The 16,000-nt window shown below is 48.7% G+C and overlaps 1 protein-coding gene and 2 long non-coding RNA genes across 3 annotated transcripts in view; 1 reads left to right on the top strand and 2 right to left on the bottom strand.

The window, feature by feature from the left end:
* The window catches only part of LOC133533143 (importin subunit alpha-1-like), a 31,798-nt gene that overhangs the window by 11,055 nt on the left and 4,743 nt on the right, over nucleotides 1-16,000 (bottom strand). The window contains exons 3-8 of the mRNA XM_061872109.1: nucleotides 12,251-12,398; nucleotides 10,711-10,792; nucleotides 9,295-9,512; nucleotides 4,235-4,326; nucleotides 3,480-3,658; nucleotides 468-587 (exon numbers count right to left, since the gene is read on the bottom strand). Of these exons, the coding sequence (XP_061728093.1) occupies nucleotides 468-587; nucleotides 3,480-3,658; nucleotides 4,235-4,326; nucleotides 9,295-9,512; nucleotides 10,711-10,792; nucleotides 12,251-12,398 (839 nt within the window). The remainder of the gene's footprint in view (nucleotides 1-467; nucleotides 588-3,479; nucleotides 3,659-4,234; nucleotides 4,327-9,294; nucleotides 9,513-10,710; nucleotides 10,793-12,250; nucleotides 12,399-16,000) is intronic.
* LOC133533144 (uncharacterized) overlaps nucleotides 2,120-16,000 on the top strand; it is a 79,367-nt gene continuing 65,486 nt past the window's right edge. The window contains exon 1 of the long non-coding RNA XR_009801811.1: nucleotides 2,120-3,384. This is a non-coding gene — a long non-coding RNA (uncharacterized LOC133533144). The remainder of the gene's footprint in view (nucleotides 3,385-16,000) is intronic.
* Nucleotides 12,535-15,670, bottom strand: LOC133533145 (uncharacterized). The gene is made up of 3 exons (XR_009801812.1): nucleotides 15,280-15,670; nucleotides 12,711-13,364; nucleotides 12,535-12,670 (listed from the first exon to the last, which is right to left on the bottom strand). It is a non-coding gene; the product is annotated as an uncharacterized LOC133533145 (long non-coding RNA).

Below are 16,000 nucleotides of genomic sequence, written 5' to 3'. Positions count from 1 at the left end.
ACAATTTTAAATCGAATGATGAAATCTTCAACAGACGTTTTTTTTTTACGTTTATTTTGCATAGCGGCAAACTAACTTAAAGAAGCTACGTTGACCAAACGTTAGCGTGTTCTATTACGATGTCAGCGCCATCTCTCGGAATGTGAAGTCCCTAGAGGCGTAGTTCCGCTACTCGCTGCTGGGTGGCGTTAGTAGTGGTGTCTATCTGTTGTTCTATGTGATCGATGTTACAATATACATATACTTAAATACATAGAAAACATCCATGACTACAGGAATAAATATACCTGCACTCATCACAAAAAGACATTCTGAAACAACGCAGCTGAATTGTTTTTAGAGTTTTCAGAATTATCTCGATGAGTATTAGTTGCCTGTGATAAGAAAAGTACAGTCAGCGACAAAAACTTGTATCAAAAAATATTTTTTTGACAGACTTATTGAATAGTTGGTTATAAATAATGTACCTGCGTGCCGGCTAGGATGTTGCTAGCGGCCCACGCTGCCTCCTTGACAAGAGAGGACTTGCCGCAGCTCAGCAGATTCAACAGATAGCCGATACACCCGGCATCCAGGCAGCGGTCGGTCTGAAACAAAATATATCTTGAGATATAATAAAGACAGTTTCAGGTGATAATGTGGACACGCTGGTTTCTTCTTCTTCTTCTTCTTTCTGTTTAATTTTTGATTTATTTTTATTTTCATGAATGTATTGTAAAGCAGCAATAGAAAAACGAATTCTGTGAAAATTTGAACAGTTACTGCTGATACGCAGACAGCCGGATGGACAGCGGAAGCTTAGGAACAGGGTTCTATTTGATATCCTTTGGGAACTCGACTCTAAAAAATATCTAGTTGAATTCCTTGACCCCAAACGGTAGCGGCCCGCCTTAAGGAGCGCTTGATTCAAAATTCAAAAATTTATTCTGCAAGTAGGCCTCAATGGCTCTTTTACAAGTCAATACAACATTTATAGTAACATCATATAGTGACATGAAAAATACATAACAACATTTATAAATACAACAGCCAATACCTGGGTAAACATTACATTATAATAATCTTAATATAAATAATTACTACAATACAATAGAGATGTATAGTCTCTATGGTTAAAAACACATTATCTGGAGATGTAAAAGGTCCCCAATGTCAGAGTAACTTGTGCAGTGCACTCCCATAATCATAATAAATTATAGTACCTAATCAATGTAATAAATACTACTTATTCATAATTAATGTTTCTATCGTAAACAAGTCAATAATAGTTAAATAAGTAATTATTATCATTAGCATATGACTACTCGCGTACTGCTATAATTTCATACGTAACGCGTGAAGCGGAGTGCTTTGGATTGCGCTCCTATGAAAAAAGATTTAGTACATTGAATCAATAGGAAATTCCATAAGAGCGAAAGAGAAGTTTCGCCACAGTTCCGCACGTGAAACAGAAGATGTTCTATGGAGAAAGAGGTAAAGTTGGATCGGCGCGCCCAGTGCCTAGCCCGCTCGACGAATGCGTTGTTTGCAAACATAACTTTTACCTTAGTATTTTTTGAAATTTTGACTGTTTTCATTCTAAAAAATTAGACAAACTTTCAAAAAGTGAGTGCACACAATTTGTTTGTGGTAAAGTGTTTAAAAATGAATGAATATAACGTGACATTCATATAAGAATGTGATAAAACTTTGCAAAATTGACTCGAGTTAGATACAAAAGGACGACCTTCAACTTTCGTAAAAATGTTTGGACCGAAACTGGTGTGTTAACAATTTAGCATTTATTTCCATAAAATAAAAAACATTCATATATTCATTCAAGATATTCGTAAAGCATTATATTCCATTGCACATAGGTACTTACCTAAAATCTATAAGAGAGTTCAATGACCGGGTGGACGAAAACCGATATCTATATATGTATTTTGCGACTGTTAATAAATTTTGTAGTTTTAGTTTTTCTTTAATGTAAGTGAACACCCGTAATTTTTAGTCGCTAGACGCCCCTGACCCCAAATATGTATATTTAGACACTAACCCCCTTATTCATAAACGTCTACTGAAGTTACGATGCCGCTAATAATAGTTTGTCCCTTTCCATCATACCAATACATTGGAAAGGGACAAACGATTATTAGCGGCATCGTAACTTTAGTAGACGTTTATGAATAAGGGGGTAAGTTTGTGATTCTACGTTATTTAGAACTCAAGAAATTAATAATGTACGTATAATTCAAAATGGCCGCCATAAAATTAAAGATGGCCGACGGAGGAGTTGGTTCCTATCAAAAACTTAAAGCTATGAAACTTATAAGTGCCTGAAAAAAAATTGGTGCTTTTTTTTAATACTACGTCGGTGGCAATGGCAAACAAGCATACGGCCCGCCTGATGATAAGCAGTCTCCGTAGCCTATGTACGCCTGCAACTCCAGAGGAGTTACATGCGCGTTGCCTACCCTAAACCCCTCTCCCCCTCGTTGAGCTCTGGCAACCTTACTCACCGGCAGGAACACAACACTATGAGTAGGGTCTAGTGTTATTTGGCTTCGGTTTTCTGTAAGGTGGAGGTACTGCCCCAGTTGGGCTCTGCTCTAGATCTGGAATAACATCCGCTGTGCTGTGCCCTACCACACAAAGCGAGATGACATTCACAATGCCCATACCTCTCCTCTCTCTCTCTATGCTTTTGTCCAGCGTGTCCACATTTACGACAATTTGTTCGAGTATTCTGTCCCACTATATCAATATTATGCGACAATCTTACATCAACCTAGTCACACAGTAAGCTCAATACGGCTTGTGTTATGGGTACCTGACAATGTAGATAACATATCAGTCATCACAGGCTTTTGCGTCTATTGCAGACGATTTATGCATTGTTGTTTAGACAACGGGTTTGGTGACTGGAGGCCGAGGCCTTCATATTTTTGGCAGAGAAAGCTCGTGCCACCCGAGGTTCTAGCCCCGGTTTGCTTTGCAGGCTTGGCCGCATAGCCTTCTCCCCTCCACAACACGCTTCCGCCATCCATCATGGTTTTCAGCAGAAAACTTTGTAGCGACGTAAATTTACTGCCATCTTTAGACACATGATTAAAACATTTAGAACGCCATTTGACTTTGTTCTTTATTCTTTCATCGATATGTGTTCAAGTTGTTAAATATGAAAAAGTGCCGCCATCTTACCGGGCCCTACCTAAAGGTTATGGCGTCATCGTTCGAACGATGCTTCTATACCTTTGGCCTTTGATCTATTACATGGCGCCACTTTTTAATATTTAACAAATTTAACACATATCAGTGAAAGAATAAGGATCAAAGTCAAATGGCGTTCTAAAAGTTTTAATCATGTGTCGAAATATGGCAGTAAATTTACTTCGCTACAAAGTTTTTTTTGACAATACACCTCTATTTCAAATTCTCTTTAGCTGTAGCCACGTCAGTCGACGTCTTTGGCGGTCAAACGGTTAAAAAAACCTTACCTGTTCATCAGAGCCCGTAAGCATGTTCCCGGCAGCCCTCAGCGCGGGGGTCTTGACGGCGGCGGACTTGTGGTCCAGCAGCCGGACCACGCGCTGCAGCAAGTTGGGGGTCAGCTGGACCTCCTCGATGCGCTCGTTGGGCCCGTCCGTGAGGTAGGAGATGGCCCAGCAAGCGTCCGCTGTCAATAGTCATGTTTATATTCAATTACATTTCAAGGAATCATGTGAACTTACAAGTTATATGCATTCTTTTTTTATACTACGTCAGTGGCAAACAAGCATACGTCTGCAACTCCAGAGGAGTTACATGCGCGTTGCCGACCCTAACACTCCGAACCCTCGTTGAGCTCTGGCAACCTTACTCACCGGCAGGAAGGGTCTAGTATTATTTGGCTGCGGTTTTCTGTAAGGTGGAGGTACTTCAGTAGAATCTTCTGCTAATGAATTACTTTTGGACAGTGTTTAGAAAAAAGGATGCACAATTTGCCACCGTAATGAATGAGTTATGTTTTTGACAGATTTGTATGTGTTGGATCAGATCTTTTGTCTTAGCGAACAAGTTCTCAGCCTTAGCCGAGATTCGAACTCGTATCTCTAGGGCACTGTCCCACCACTCTTCCTATTGAACTACCACAGATTATTAAGGCTTAATTAGTAGAATTAATTGGTAGAACACCTTTTTCGTGGTCGAGTTTTGAAGTAAATCGGTTATCGCAAACATGTATCAAGTTTTCACAGCATAACTAAAATCTCACCTAAAACATCAGTATCTTGTACTTCCAACAGGTCCGAGACGAAGGGTAAGGCCGGAGCAACTAGCTCGAATGCCACCAGTGGGTTCTTGTTCCTGCAACAAAATTACACTTGTAAAAATGGCATTACATAGGACATATTATGATAAAATTAACGGCATTAATTAGGTGGCTAGGATAGGGATTAATCACAAATCTCTGTGTCCCTTTAGCAGTGACGGCCATATATATCAAAACGCATTCTTACTTCACTGGCAAGTATGTTAACCCTTTTCCAGGCCGCACCAATCTACAACATTTTCCCAAAAATCCAAATATATTCCAATTAATCATGTTTTGATGATTCATTTGAAGACAAGTAACATTTAATGAAAGTGTAACCTAAGTTGAACCTTAAATCGGAATGCTAAAGTTGAAATTCCAATGGCGCGTATGTGGTCGATAAATCGTACTATGCCTGGAAAAGGGTTAATTCTTTTCAACGCCACGCGGCGCGTCAATGTGAAATTTGTCGTAATGCACGAAGATGGATATTGGGTTGACCGAGCGCGTCAGTTCACGTCTTCGGCGGTCAAAAAGGGAAATATGATGCCGATGTATTGCGACATTTGTACGGGGACGGATTTGTTGATCAAGTCTACGCTGTCTACGTGTAGAAGCCTATTTATGGGTCTATAATCAAAACCTTAATGAGGCGTCGTCATTATTTGTGACTGATGTATGCGTAATGTGTACAGAAGTTGGTAAAAGTCCACACGGCAGTGCTGAGCGTGATAGGCGCAGCCCTAGGTTACATGCAGGCAGGAGAGAGCCCCGAGCTCGGTCCGGTATCGTTGCCGGCGATATGGCCGAGCGCCCAGGTGCTATTTTATTTACAACATTCTTCGCTAGATGGCGCTGTATTGTGCGCTGCATCGCGCTAACGAAGTGTCAACGTAGATTCAATTAGTAAAATTAGATTTATGTATGTGTACCATTTTATTGTATAAAGCGATGTGTCCCAAAGTTCTTCACAGCTTTACAGTTTTTTTTCTTGGAACTGTAGTTTTGTCATATCTATTCGTCTGTCATCTGTATATACGTATATTCTGTATGTAGCTGTTATTGTTATATCTGACCTGCAGAAGTTGCTGTACCGCAGGCTTACTTACGGCCCTAGGTGCTGGGCGTGGCCCCGGGCGCCATGCTGGGCAGCAGCGCGGGCAGCGCGCCGGCGCGCAGCACGGCGTCGCGCGGCGCCGGCCCGTCGCCGGCCACATACATTACCTGCAGAAGTTGCTGTAGGTCCAGACCGCGGTCCGGAGCGTGCTGGGCGCGGCCCCGGGCGCCATGCTGGGCAGCAGCGGCGGGCAGCGCGCCGGCGCGCAGCACGGCGTCGCGCGGCGCCGGCCCGTCGCCGGCCACATACATTACCTGCAGAAGTTGCTGTAGGTCCAGACCGCGGTCCGGAGCGTGCTGGGCGCGGCCCCGGGCGCCATGCTGGGCAGCAGCGCGGGCAGCGCGCCGGCGCGCAGCACGGCGTCGCGCGGCGCCGGCCCGTCGCCGGCCACATACATTACCTGCAGAAGTTGCTGTAGGTCCAGACCGCGGTCCGGAGCGTGCTGGGCGCGGCCCCGGGCGCCATGCTGGGCAGCAGCGCGGGCAGCGCGCCGGCGCGCAGCACGGCGTCGCGCGGCGCCGGCCCGTCGCCGGCCACATACATTACCTGCAGAAGTTGCTGTAGGTCCAGACCGCGGTCCGGAGCGTGCTGGGCGCGGCCCCGGGCGCCATGCTGGGCAGCAGCGCGGGCAGCGCGCCGGCGCGCAGCACGGCGTCGCGCGGCGCCGGCCCGTCGCCGGCCACATACATTACCTGCAGAAGTTGCTGTAGGTCCAGACCGCGGTCCGGAGCGTGCTGGGCGCGGCCCCGGGCGCCATGCTGGGCAGCAGCGCGGGCAGCGCGCCGGCGCGCAGCACGGCGTCGCGCGGCGCCGGCCCGTCGCCGGCCACATACATTACCTGCAGAAGTTGCTGTAGGTCCAGACCGCGGTCCGGAGCGTGCTGGGCGCGGCCCCGGGCGCCATGCTGGGCAGCAGCGCGGGCAGCGCGCCGGCGCGCAGCACGGCGTCGCGCGGCGCCGGCCCGTCGCCGGCCACATACATTACCTGCAGAAGTTGCTGTAGGTCCAGACCGCGGTCCGGAGCGTGCTGGGCGCGGCCCCGGGCGCCATGCTGGGCAGCAGCGCGGGCAGCGCGCCGGCGCGCAGCACGGCGTCGCGCGGCGCCGGCCCGTCGCCGGCCACATACATTACCTGCAGAAGTTGCTGTAGGTCCAGACCGCGGTCCGGAGCGTGCTGGGCGCGGCCCCGGGCGCCATGCTGGGCAGCAGCGCGGGCAGCGCGCCGGCGCGCAGCACGGCGTCGCGCGGCGCCGGCCCGTCGCCGGCCACATACATTACCTGCAGAAGTTGCTGTAGGTCCAGACCGCGGTCCGGAGCGTGCTGGGCGCGGCCCCGGGCGCCATGCTGGGCAGCAGCGCGGGCAGCGCGCCGGCGCGCAGCACGGCGTCGCGCGGCGCCGGCCCGTCGCCGGCCACATACATTACCTGCAGAAGTTGCTGTAGGTCCAGACCGCGGTCCGGAGCGTGCTGGGCGCGGCCCCGGGCGCCATGCTGGGCAGCAGCGCGGGCAGCGCGCCGGCGCGCAGCACGGCGTCGCGCGGCGCCGGCCCGTCGCCGGCCACATACATTACCTGCAGAAGTTGCTGTAGGTCCAGACCGCGGTCCGGAGCGTGCTGGGCGCGGCCCCGGGCGCCATGCTGGGCAGCAGCGCGGGCAGCGCGCCGGCGCGCAGCACGGCGTCGCGCGGCGCCGGCCCGTCGCCGGCCACATACATTACCTGCAGAAGTTGCTGTAGGTCCAGACCGCGGTCCGGAGCGTGCTGGGCGCGGCCCCGGGCGCCATGCTGGGCAGCAGCGCGGGCAGCGCGCCGGCGCGCAGCACGGCGTCGCGCGGCGCCGGCCCGTCGCCGGCCACATACATTACCTGCAGAAGTTGCTGTAGGTCCAGACCGCGGTCCGGAGCGTGCTGGGCGCGGCCCCGGGCGCCATGCTGGGCAGCAGCGCGGGCAGCGCGCCGGCGCGCAGCACGGCGTCGCGCGGCGCCGGCCCGTCGCCGGCCACATACATTACCTGCAGAAGTTGCTGTAGGTCCAGACCGCGGTCCGGAGCGTGCTGGGCGCGGCCCCGGGCGCCATGCTGGGCAGCAGCGCGGGCAGCGCGCCGGCGCGCAGCACGGCGTCGCGCGGCGCCGGCCCGTCGCCGGCCACATACATTACCTGCAGAAGTTGCTGTAGGTCCAGACCGCGGTCCGGAGCGTGCTGGGCGCGGCCACGGGCGCCATGCTGGGCAGCAGCGCGGGCAGCGCGCCGGCGCGCAGCACGGCGTCGCGCGGCGCCGGCCCGTCGCCGGCCACATACATTACCTGCAGAAGTTGCTGTAGGTCCAGACCGCGGTCCGGAGCGTGCTGGGCGCGGCCCCGGGCGCCATGCTGGGCAGCAGCGCGGGCAGCGCGCCGGCGCGCAGCACGGCGTCGCGCGGCGCCGGCCCGTCGCCGGCCACATACATTACCTGCAGAAGTTGCTGTAGGTCCAGACCGCGGTCCGGAGCGTGCTGGGCGCGGCCCCGGGCGCCATGCTGGGCCGCAGCGCGGGCAGCGCGCCGGCGCGCAGCACGGCGTCGCGCGGCGCCGGCCCGTCGCCGGCCACATACATTACCTGCAGAAGTTGCTGTAGGTCCAGACCGCGGTCCGGAGCGTGCTGGGCGCGGCCCCGGGCGCCATGCTGGGCAGCAGCGCGGGCAGCGCGCCGGCGCGCAGCACGGCGTCGCGCGGCGCCGGCCCGTCGCCGGCCACATACATTACCTGCAGAAGTTGCTGTAGGTCCAGACCGCGGTCCGGAGCGTGCTGGGCGCGGCCCCGGGCGCCATGCTGGGCAGCAGCGCGGGCAGCGCGCCGGCGCGCAGCACGGCGTCGCGCGGCGCCGGCCCGTCGCCGGCCACATACATTACCTGCAGAAGTTGCTGTAGGTCCAGACCGCGGTCCGGAGCGTGCTGGGCGCGGCCCCGGGCGCCATGCTGGGCAGCAGCGCGGGCAGCGCGCCGGCGCGCAGCACGGCGTCGCGCGGCGCCGGCCCGTCGCCGGCCACATACATTACCTGCAGAAGTTGCTGTAGGTCCAGACCGCGGTCCGGAGCGTGCTGGGCGCGGCCCCGGGCGCCATGCTGGGCAGCAGCGCGGGCAGCGCGCCGGCGCGCAGCACGGCGTCGCGCGGCGCCGGCCCGTCGCCGGCCACATACATTACCTGCAGAAGTTGCTGTAGGTCCAGACCGCGGTCCGGAGCGTGCTGGGCGCGGCCCCGGGCGCCATGCTGGGCAGCAGCGCGGGCAGCGCGCCGGCGCGCAGCACGGCGTCGCGCGGCGCCGGCCCGTCGCCGGCCACATACATTACCTGCAGAAGTTGCTGTAGGTCCAGACCGCGGTCCGGAGCGTGCTGGGCGCGGCCCCGGGCGCCATGCTGGGCAGCAGCGCGGGCAGCGCGCCGGCGCGCAGCACGGCGTCGCGCGGCGCCGGCCCGTCGCCGGCCACATACATTACCTGCAGAAGTTGCTGTAGGTCCAGACCGCGGTCCGGAGCGTGCTGGGCGCGGCCCCGGGCGCCATGCTGGGCAGCAGCGCGGGCAGCGCGCCGGCGCGCAGCACGGCGTCGCGCGGCGCCGGCCCGTCGCCGGCCACATACATTACCTGCAGAAGTTGCTGTAGGTCCAGACCGCGGTCCGGAGCGTGCTGGGCGCGGCCCCGGGCGCCATGCTGGGCAGCAGCGCGGGCAGCGCGCCGGCGCGCAGCACGGCGTCGCGCGGCGCCGGCCCGTCGCCGGCCACATACATTACCTGCAGAAGTTGCTGTAGGTCCAGACCGCGGTCCGGAGCGTGCTGGGCGCGGCCCCGGGCGCCATGCTGGGCAGCAGCGCGGGCAGCGCGCCGGCGCGCAGCACGGCGTCGCGCGGCGCCGGCCCGTCGCCGGCCACATACATTACCTGCAGAAGTTGCTGTAGGTCCAGACCGCGGTCCGGAGCGTGCTGGGCGCGGCCCCGGGCGCCATGCTGGGCAGCAGCGCGGGCAGCGCGCCGGCGCGCAGCACGGCGTCGCGCGGCGCGGGCCCGTCGCCCGCCACGTTGCCGAGCGCCCACGCGCTCTGCTCGCCCACGGCGCCGCCGCGCGCCAGCAGCGCCACCAGCTTGGGGATGGCGCCGCCCTGGAAAAAAACTCTAATAAACGATGTGACATTGAAGATTCACACGGGTTAAGCGTGATTTTTTCCGACATCATAGGCGAACGTAGTCATATATTAACCAAATTCCACAAAACCTTAACAAATTATACACCTAAACACAGAATAAACAAGTACTATCGTACAGAAATGGCACTTCCTACAAAACCGAAGTTTGACAGTGATTCAGGGACGAATTATGCTGTCCTTTTCTAATGTATGGCACTATCCCTTTCGGCCATTTAGGGTTGTCATGCACGTATAGGAAATTCAAGTTGTGCCAACTCTTATAATTGCTCGCAGCAATGCTGAGCACAGCGGATCGGGCTCTGGAACCTTCCCAGAAGACCTGGATATGTCAATAACCACTCCGCTAGGAGCCCATAACTCGATATTCCAAGCTGAGTGCATGGGCATCATAAACACGGCGGCTGCCATCACTGCAAGGAAGGTAGTAGGAACCTCCATCCGCATACTCTCCGACAGTTGAGCAGTCTTAATGACTCTATAGTCATATAGCCACGAACGACTAATGGAGGTATGTCATAATAACAAGATCACCGTACAAAGGATCAAGGGACACAGTGGATCCCGGGGTAACGATGCTGCGAATGAGCTTGCCAGGCAATTAGTCCGAACCGATTCTTCCGATACCGTTTAGCAAGGTACGCTTAGTGCTGCTGGCACGTACAGGGAAATTACACGCAGAACACTGGCTGAACGTGAACCAGACTGGATGCAGACAGGCAAAAGAAGCCAAGCCTGGCATCAACGGAAAGCTCAGAAGGGCGTTCCTGAGTATGGTAACCAGTGTCATAACAGTTCATGGACTATTTAACAAACATCTTTTCATAACAGGTGTCACAGACAGTCCCCTATGCCGAGGATGCATGGAGACAGAAGAAACAGCCTCTCACGTGGTGCTTGTAAACATCTAGGATCCCCGAGAGACCTCCCTGAGGTCCTTGTCAACATTAAGGGTTTGAACCCGCGACCTCCGGATTGCAAGTAGCACGCTCTTACCGCTAGGCCACCAGCGCTTCTAATATATTAACTATAGCATTAACATAATAACTAATGTATATTGTTATTGTCAATAAAATAATATAATTTTGTGTTCAGATTAAAAAAAAAAAAAAAAAAAAAAATAAAAAAAAAAAAAAAAAAAGTAGATATAACTTACTTCAATAACTGCCATAGTATGGTCATGTGTTCCAGATGCAATATTGGTGAGGGCCCAAGCTGCTTCAAATTGCAGATCCACACTGAAAAAAGAACCGGTTATTTCTAAGTTAAGTACCCTTTGCGGAGTAGACATACTTGAACCTTGTAAACCGTTATTTATTAAGCATAAACTACTATCCTTGCCTTGCCTCTATATTTACGAGATATGCATTTTTGTAAAACTGAATATTGAACTATTCACCTTCATAGGAGAATTAGGAGACAAGGAAACAACACGGTCACATAGACGCTGTAGGTTAGCATTGCCAACTACTAGCAAGTTAGTACTTAGGAAAAAAAGCGCGTATTGTATGTGTATTAATATATTCAATAAAATACCAGCTGAAATAAAGATATTGCCTATCAATGAACTCAAAAAGACATTGTATAAAATACTAATTGACAATTGTTTTTACAGTATAAACGAATTTTTATTGTATACGTTTTAAATGTTAATTGATATCTGAAAATCTTTTATAATTATTCCATCCTATTTAATTTAATTGACCGAGTGATCTAATCAAGTTATCACTGACAACTGTTCACATGTCTACATGGACTGAATATATCATGGGACACAATGCTTGTAATTTAAGATCTTATGTTACCATATGTTCATTGTGAATAAACGATTTCATTTCATTTCATTTCATTTCAAGTTAAGTACCTTCCTATATGTCTACATCCATAGGTAGGGAATGCAATAACCGGTCAATTTTTTTTACCGGTTATACTTTTTACGTACGGTAATTATTTTTTTAACCTATCCGTTATAGCTATCCATGCCGTGTTTGGCAATCCCATTCTTTCATTCTTGCTGGTCTCATATTAGGATACCCTCCTCCAATTGAGGGGGGAATTTAAATCTCGGGTCAGAGGTGTAGGGTTAGAGCCGGCGTAGCTTCTTTTGGCGTTTATAAGCGCATTGTAATATGCCTACTTGAATAATAAACTATCTTTATCTTTAATGGCGACCCCGGCTAATTTCGAGCGTGAGCTCTGATATGGCTTGTAGAGCCGAACTTTCTTTTAAAAACTATCGCATGTGAGGCAGTAGAGTTGACAAGAACTAAAAAAAGAAGAAGGAGTGTAATTATAGGAGGGTTTGGGCCGGGATTTACGAATCTGACGATATAAAGATATTTTTTTATTATTCAAGTAAGTAGGCATATTACAATGCGCTTATGAATGTCAAATAAAGCTACACCGACTCTAACCCTACAACTCTGACTCGAGAAGTTCAATGAAACGAAAGTCTTTTAATTTCTTTACACTCGTTTTAACACGAGAATGCTATTCTGGTGGAAAAGATACATACTCCTCCCATTTGACAGGTTACTTCGATATCCTAAAAAGTAATACCTTCGCCAATACTTGGGATCAGATGTCAAGCCGACCCCAGGCTCCCATGAGCTGTGACAAAAACTGCGACGGGACAACGCAAGGAAGATGATGATTATACGATACGCTTACTTCACAGATGTCACCGACCCACTCACCAGTCGTCTCTTTCTAGCGCGGCGACCAGTGGCGGTATGACGCCGGCTGAGACCATGGAAGTGATGGGCGGGTTCTGTTCTCGGGAGAGGATGCGACGAGCTGCCCGAGCTGATGACGTCTGCAGGGGTAGATCTGAAGACTTGAGGCCTGCGAATAACAAGTGTATTTTGTATTGCACTGAGAAAAACCATTTAAAACAATTGAAATTGCATTAACGTTTATTGCTTTAAACAGTTCCATATAAGCCTATCGAACAAAACAGAAAATTTTACAGTTCCATAAGGTTTTGGAAAGAATTTCATTTTTGGTATAAGCTTTTATCGCTGACTGTACTTTTTTTTCACAGGCAACTAATACTCGTCAAGACAATTCTAAAAACCCCAAACACAATTGGGTTGCGTTGTTTTATCACAGAGTTCCTATGATGGTACCATAATATTACATTGTCACCCGACTTACATATGTATGCAAATTTTCAGCTTCATCGGAAACCGGGAAGTGGGCTAAATTTAACTTGCAAGATTTGGGCCTTACATACTAACAGGGCAAGTTAAATAAAAGCTTGTAAAAAAGACAGTAAACCTTGTTTTGAGTAGCTAAAATGTAGTGCGTTTATTTTTATAGTTTTTTTAATACTTAGAAATGTTCAAACAGTTAATGTTACTGTTTTAAACATTTGTTGATATTGTATACAGCAGTAAATCCTAATGAAATAATGAAAATCACTAAAGTGTGCTCGATAGCTCTTTTTTTTCAGTATGGTTAAGACTCAAGTGCTTTGAGTCTTTTGCTTTAAGACTCGACTCAGTATTCATTAAGTCGAAACCTGAGTGCTTATCGAGACCTAAGTCTTTTGTAAACACTTGAGCCCTTTAAAGATAACTCTCAAATTATGTACAAAAGTTTTCCAAAAGCCATTGTCTCCACATTATTGTTTTTTTGATGGGTTACTCGTAGATAAAAGCTATAAAATTATTGACGAATTCTTTATTCGAAGACTCGATTCCTTTAAAGTTGCACTTAAAAAAATCAATAAAGGACTCGACTCGGGACTTAAGACTGAAATTTTTTTCGTAATAACGACTGGAGTTCTTCAAATCTAGACTTAAAAGACTCTAGTTCTTAGTGATGGGTAGGACATCAATTTAAAATGAGTTTGTATGAGTACCTCATTCTCTAAAATGAGGTGTTACAATGTCTTACTTCAAATGAGGAGAGGTACTAGCACTTTTGCAGCATCGACTATTCCATCAACTCCAACGGCAGCAAACCATATTTAATGTAAATACATATTTAGGCATTGCTAAACTTCCTTTTAAATATTTACTTGGAGTGCAATTCTGGAGGTTTAAAACAGAACTTTAACAACAGAAAACATACATTTAAGAATCAAACTAAGGAGTTAAAGTACATACATCCAATTGCAACTTAATTTGATGCTTTTATGAAACTTGTTCTAATTTAGCAGTTTATTATTTTTATTGTTAGATTGTTCAGTATCAATCCTTGCTACTTGATATCATTTTAAGTTTAACATTCATATATTGAAATAAATACTAACCATAAACTACCAAACAAACAATTAACAAACTAAGGAAAACAAATCCAATATTTTTTGTACCATTATTATATAGAAATTACTAACTTACCACCTCATAATTTATCAGTAATAATAGCATTGTAATATGATAACAAACGAAAGCCTCAATAACGTTCGCGCGGTAATGCCACCGGCGTATAATATACACTTGATTTTTGTATTCAAAAGACACAAAGAAAGACCCACAGGTATATTTTATCGCGAAAACAATGTTAATATATTGTTATTTTGGTATAATTATAAGAATGGTCACTGATCACTATTTATAAAACACAACTAAAGATTACAAACAACTTTTTCGAGTTTCTCGTACTATAAATATGTCAAAATCATAAATGATCGAAATACTATACGAAGCACGTTAACAAAAAGTATTACAAATTCAAATCGTTAAAATGTACATGTTTATTTCACCTATACAAATTATATTTACTTTTTTATTAATAAACTAATGTAAAATATCATATTTTGTGTGTCACTATATTATATTTCAATAATTTAAATAATATTTTGGTCTCTTAAACGATAACTGTTTCTAAGCTAGCTTCGTAAATGCCCAGTGAGACTTGGTTGGCATTTCAATCGCTTATCAAGTACCCATTTCACTGTCCAGTCAAATTGATTCAGATTATACATGACACCAGCAATATGAGTCTTGAGGTCAGGTTATACTGGTATGCGCGTTAGTACAATAGCTAACAAATATGGAGGCCTACCGCGAACCACGAAGTTTTGCTTTGCTGTCGCACTTACGTATGAAATTACAAGTGCGACAGAGAGAAAAAACTTTCTTCGGTAGGTTCTTTGATGACTTAGATTTTTCGCTTTTGACAAGTAACTTAGCAATGCTAGGATCAAAATGGCGTAATATGTATGTAAGCTTGCGGACGCTTACGCTTGTTTTCTTTCGTGATTCATTTTTAACGTATTTTCGATGAGGTGTTATTGAAGCACGGCGCGTGTCTGTCTCACTCCCTCTTTCGGTAAATCTAATTCATTGTTTCATTTTGAAAGGATTTTTGAGGGGATGTCACAGTTAGTCGAGTGAATGGTACAAACACAACGCATTTCTCGGTGGACCTTTTGTCCTTGCAATAAGGTTTGTAATTGGGCAGTTGATAGTGTGAGCGATGAATGCGATGACGTCAATGACTCATTTCTTCATTTGAATGTCGGCGAGCACCGAGCGCCTCGCGACTCTCTTGCGAGTTGTGAGGGACGCGAGTGAGTTTGAAAGGCTGAGAGTTTTTTTTTAAATTTGAAGTGTTTGAATGGTTGGAGTGGTAAGAGCGGTGTGTGATGCGCGCGAGTAAATGAGTAAAATTAATTGAGGAGTGATGTATGACATTTATGCGGTGTGAAGTTCTGCGACAATTTAACTAAATGAGTGGTACAAATGAGGTGCCTCACGAGTGAGCAACTCAACACTACTAGTTCTTGCCAACTCTAAGTATATTAGAGCCGGAGCAAGTTAACTCCGCATTACATTTACAATGATAAAGTGTAGCAATGTCAAGTCTTCGTTTGAGAAGCAGATCCCTGGCCTGCAAGAAATCTGTTGACTTCTCTTTCATAAGAACCTTGACTCTCCTTTCACAATGTCAACAAGACTTATTAAAAGCAATATCCTCTTTGTTGTACTTTAGTAACTACTCCAGAAACCAATGCAAGGACAGATGGGAATACATGGATAAGAGATACCATACCCATCTTTGACAATGTCAGCCAGGCTTGGGAGATTCTCAACAGGCAATACCTTCATCCTTGGCTTCTGGAGACAGGGCTCTGCATTTGAGGAGTTGCTCACCTCTGGCCTGCTTGTGGAGCGCTACGCTTAGCTCGGCGCGTTTGCGACGGAGATCCTGAAGACCTTACCTTTGACAATGTCAGCGAGGGTTGTGAAGTTTCTTTTAGCCTTCGCAGAAAGGTTTCTGCGTTTGAGGAGCAGCTAGCCCAGGCCTGCTTATGAAGACACATAAGCCACCTTGGACAATGTCAGCGGGGCAGGGAATTTTTCTTGCAGAAAGGGCTCTGCGTTTGAGGACCACCTAGCCCAGCAGTGGCAGCATGGTTCAATTTTTATCACCTGTCACTATGCCCGTCACTTTCGCACTTACATACTTGTTAGAACGTGATAAGCATTGTGACA

Source organism: Cydia pomonella, chromosome 28, assembly GCF_033807575.1.
Source record: "Cydia pomonella isolate Wapato2018A chromosome 28, ilCydPomo1, whole genome shotgun sequence".
NCBI lineage: Eukaryota > Metazoa > Arthropoda > Insecta > Lepidoptera > Tortricidae > Cydia > Cydia pomonella.
The sequence above is the reverse complement of the archived record's forward strand: the minus strand, read 5'-3'. Positions and strand labels throughout refer to the sequence as shown.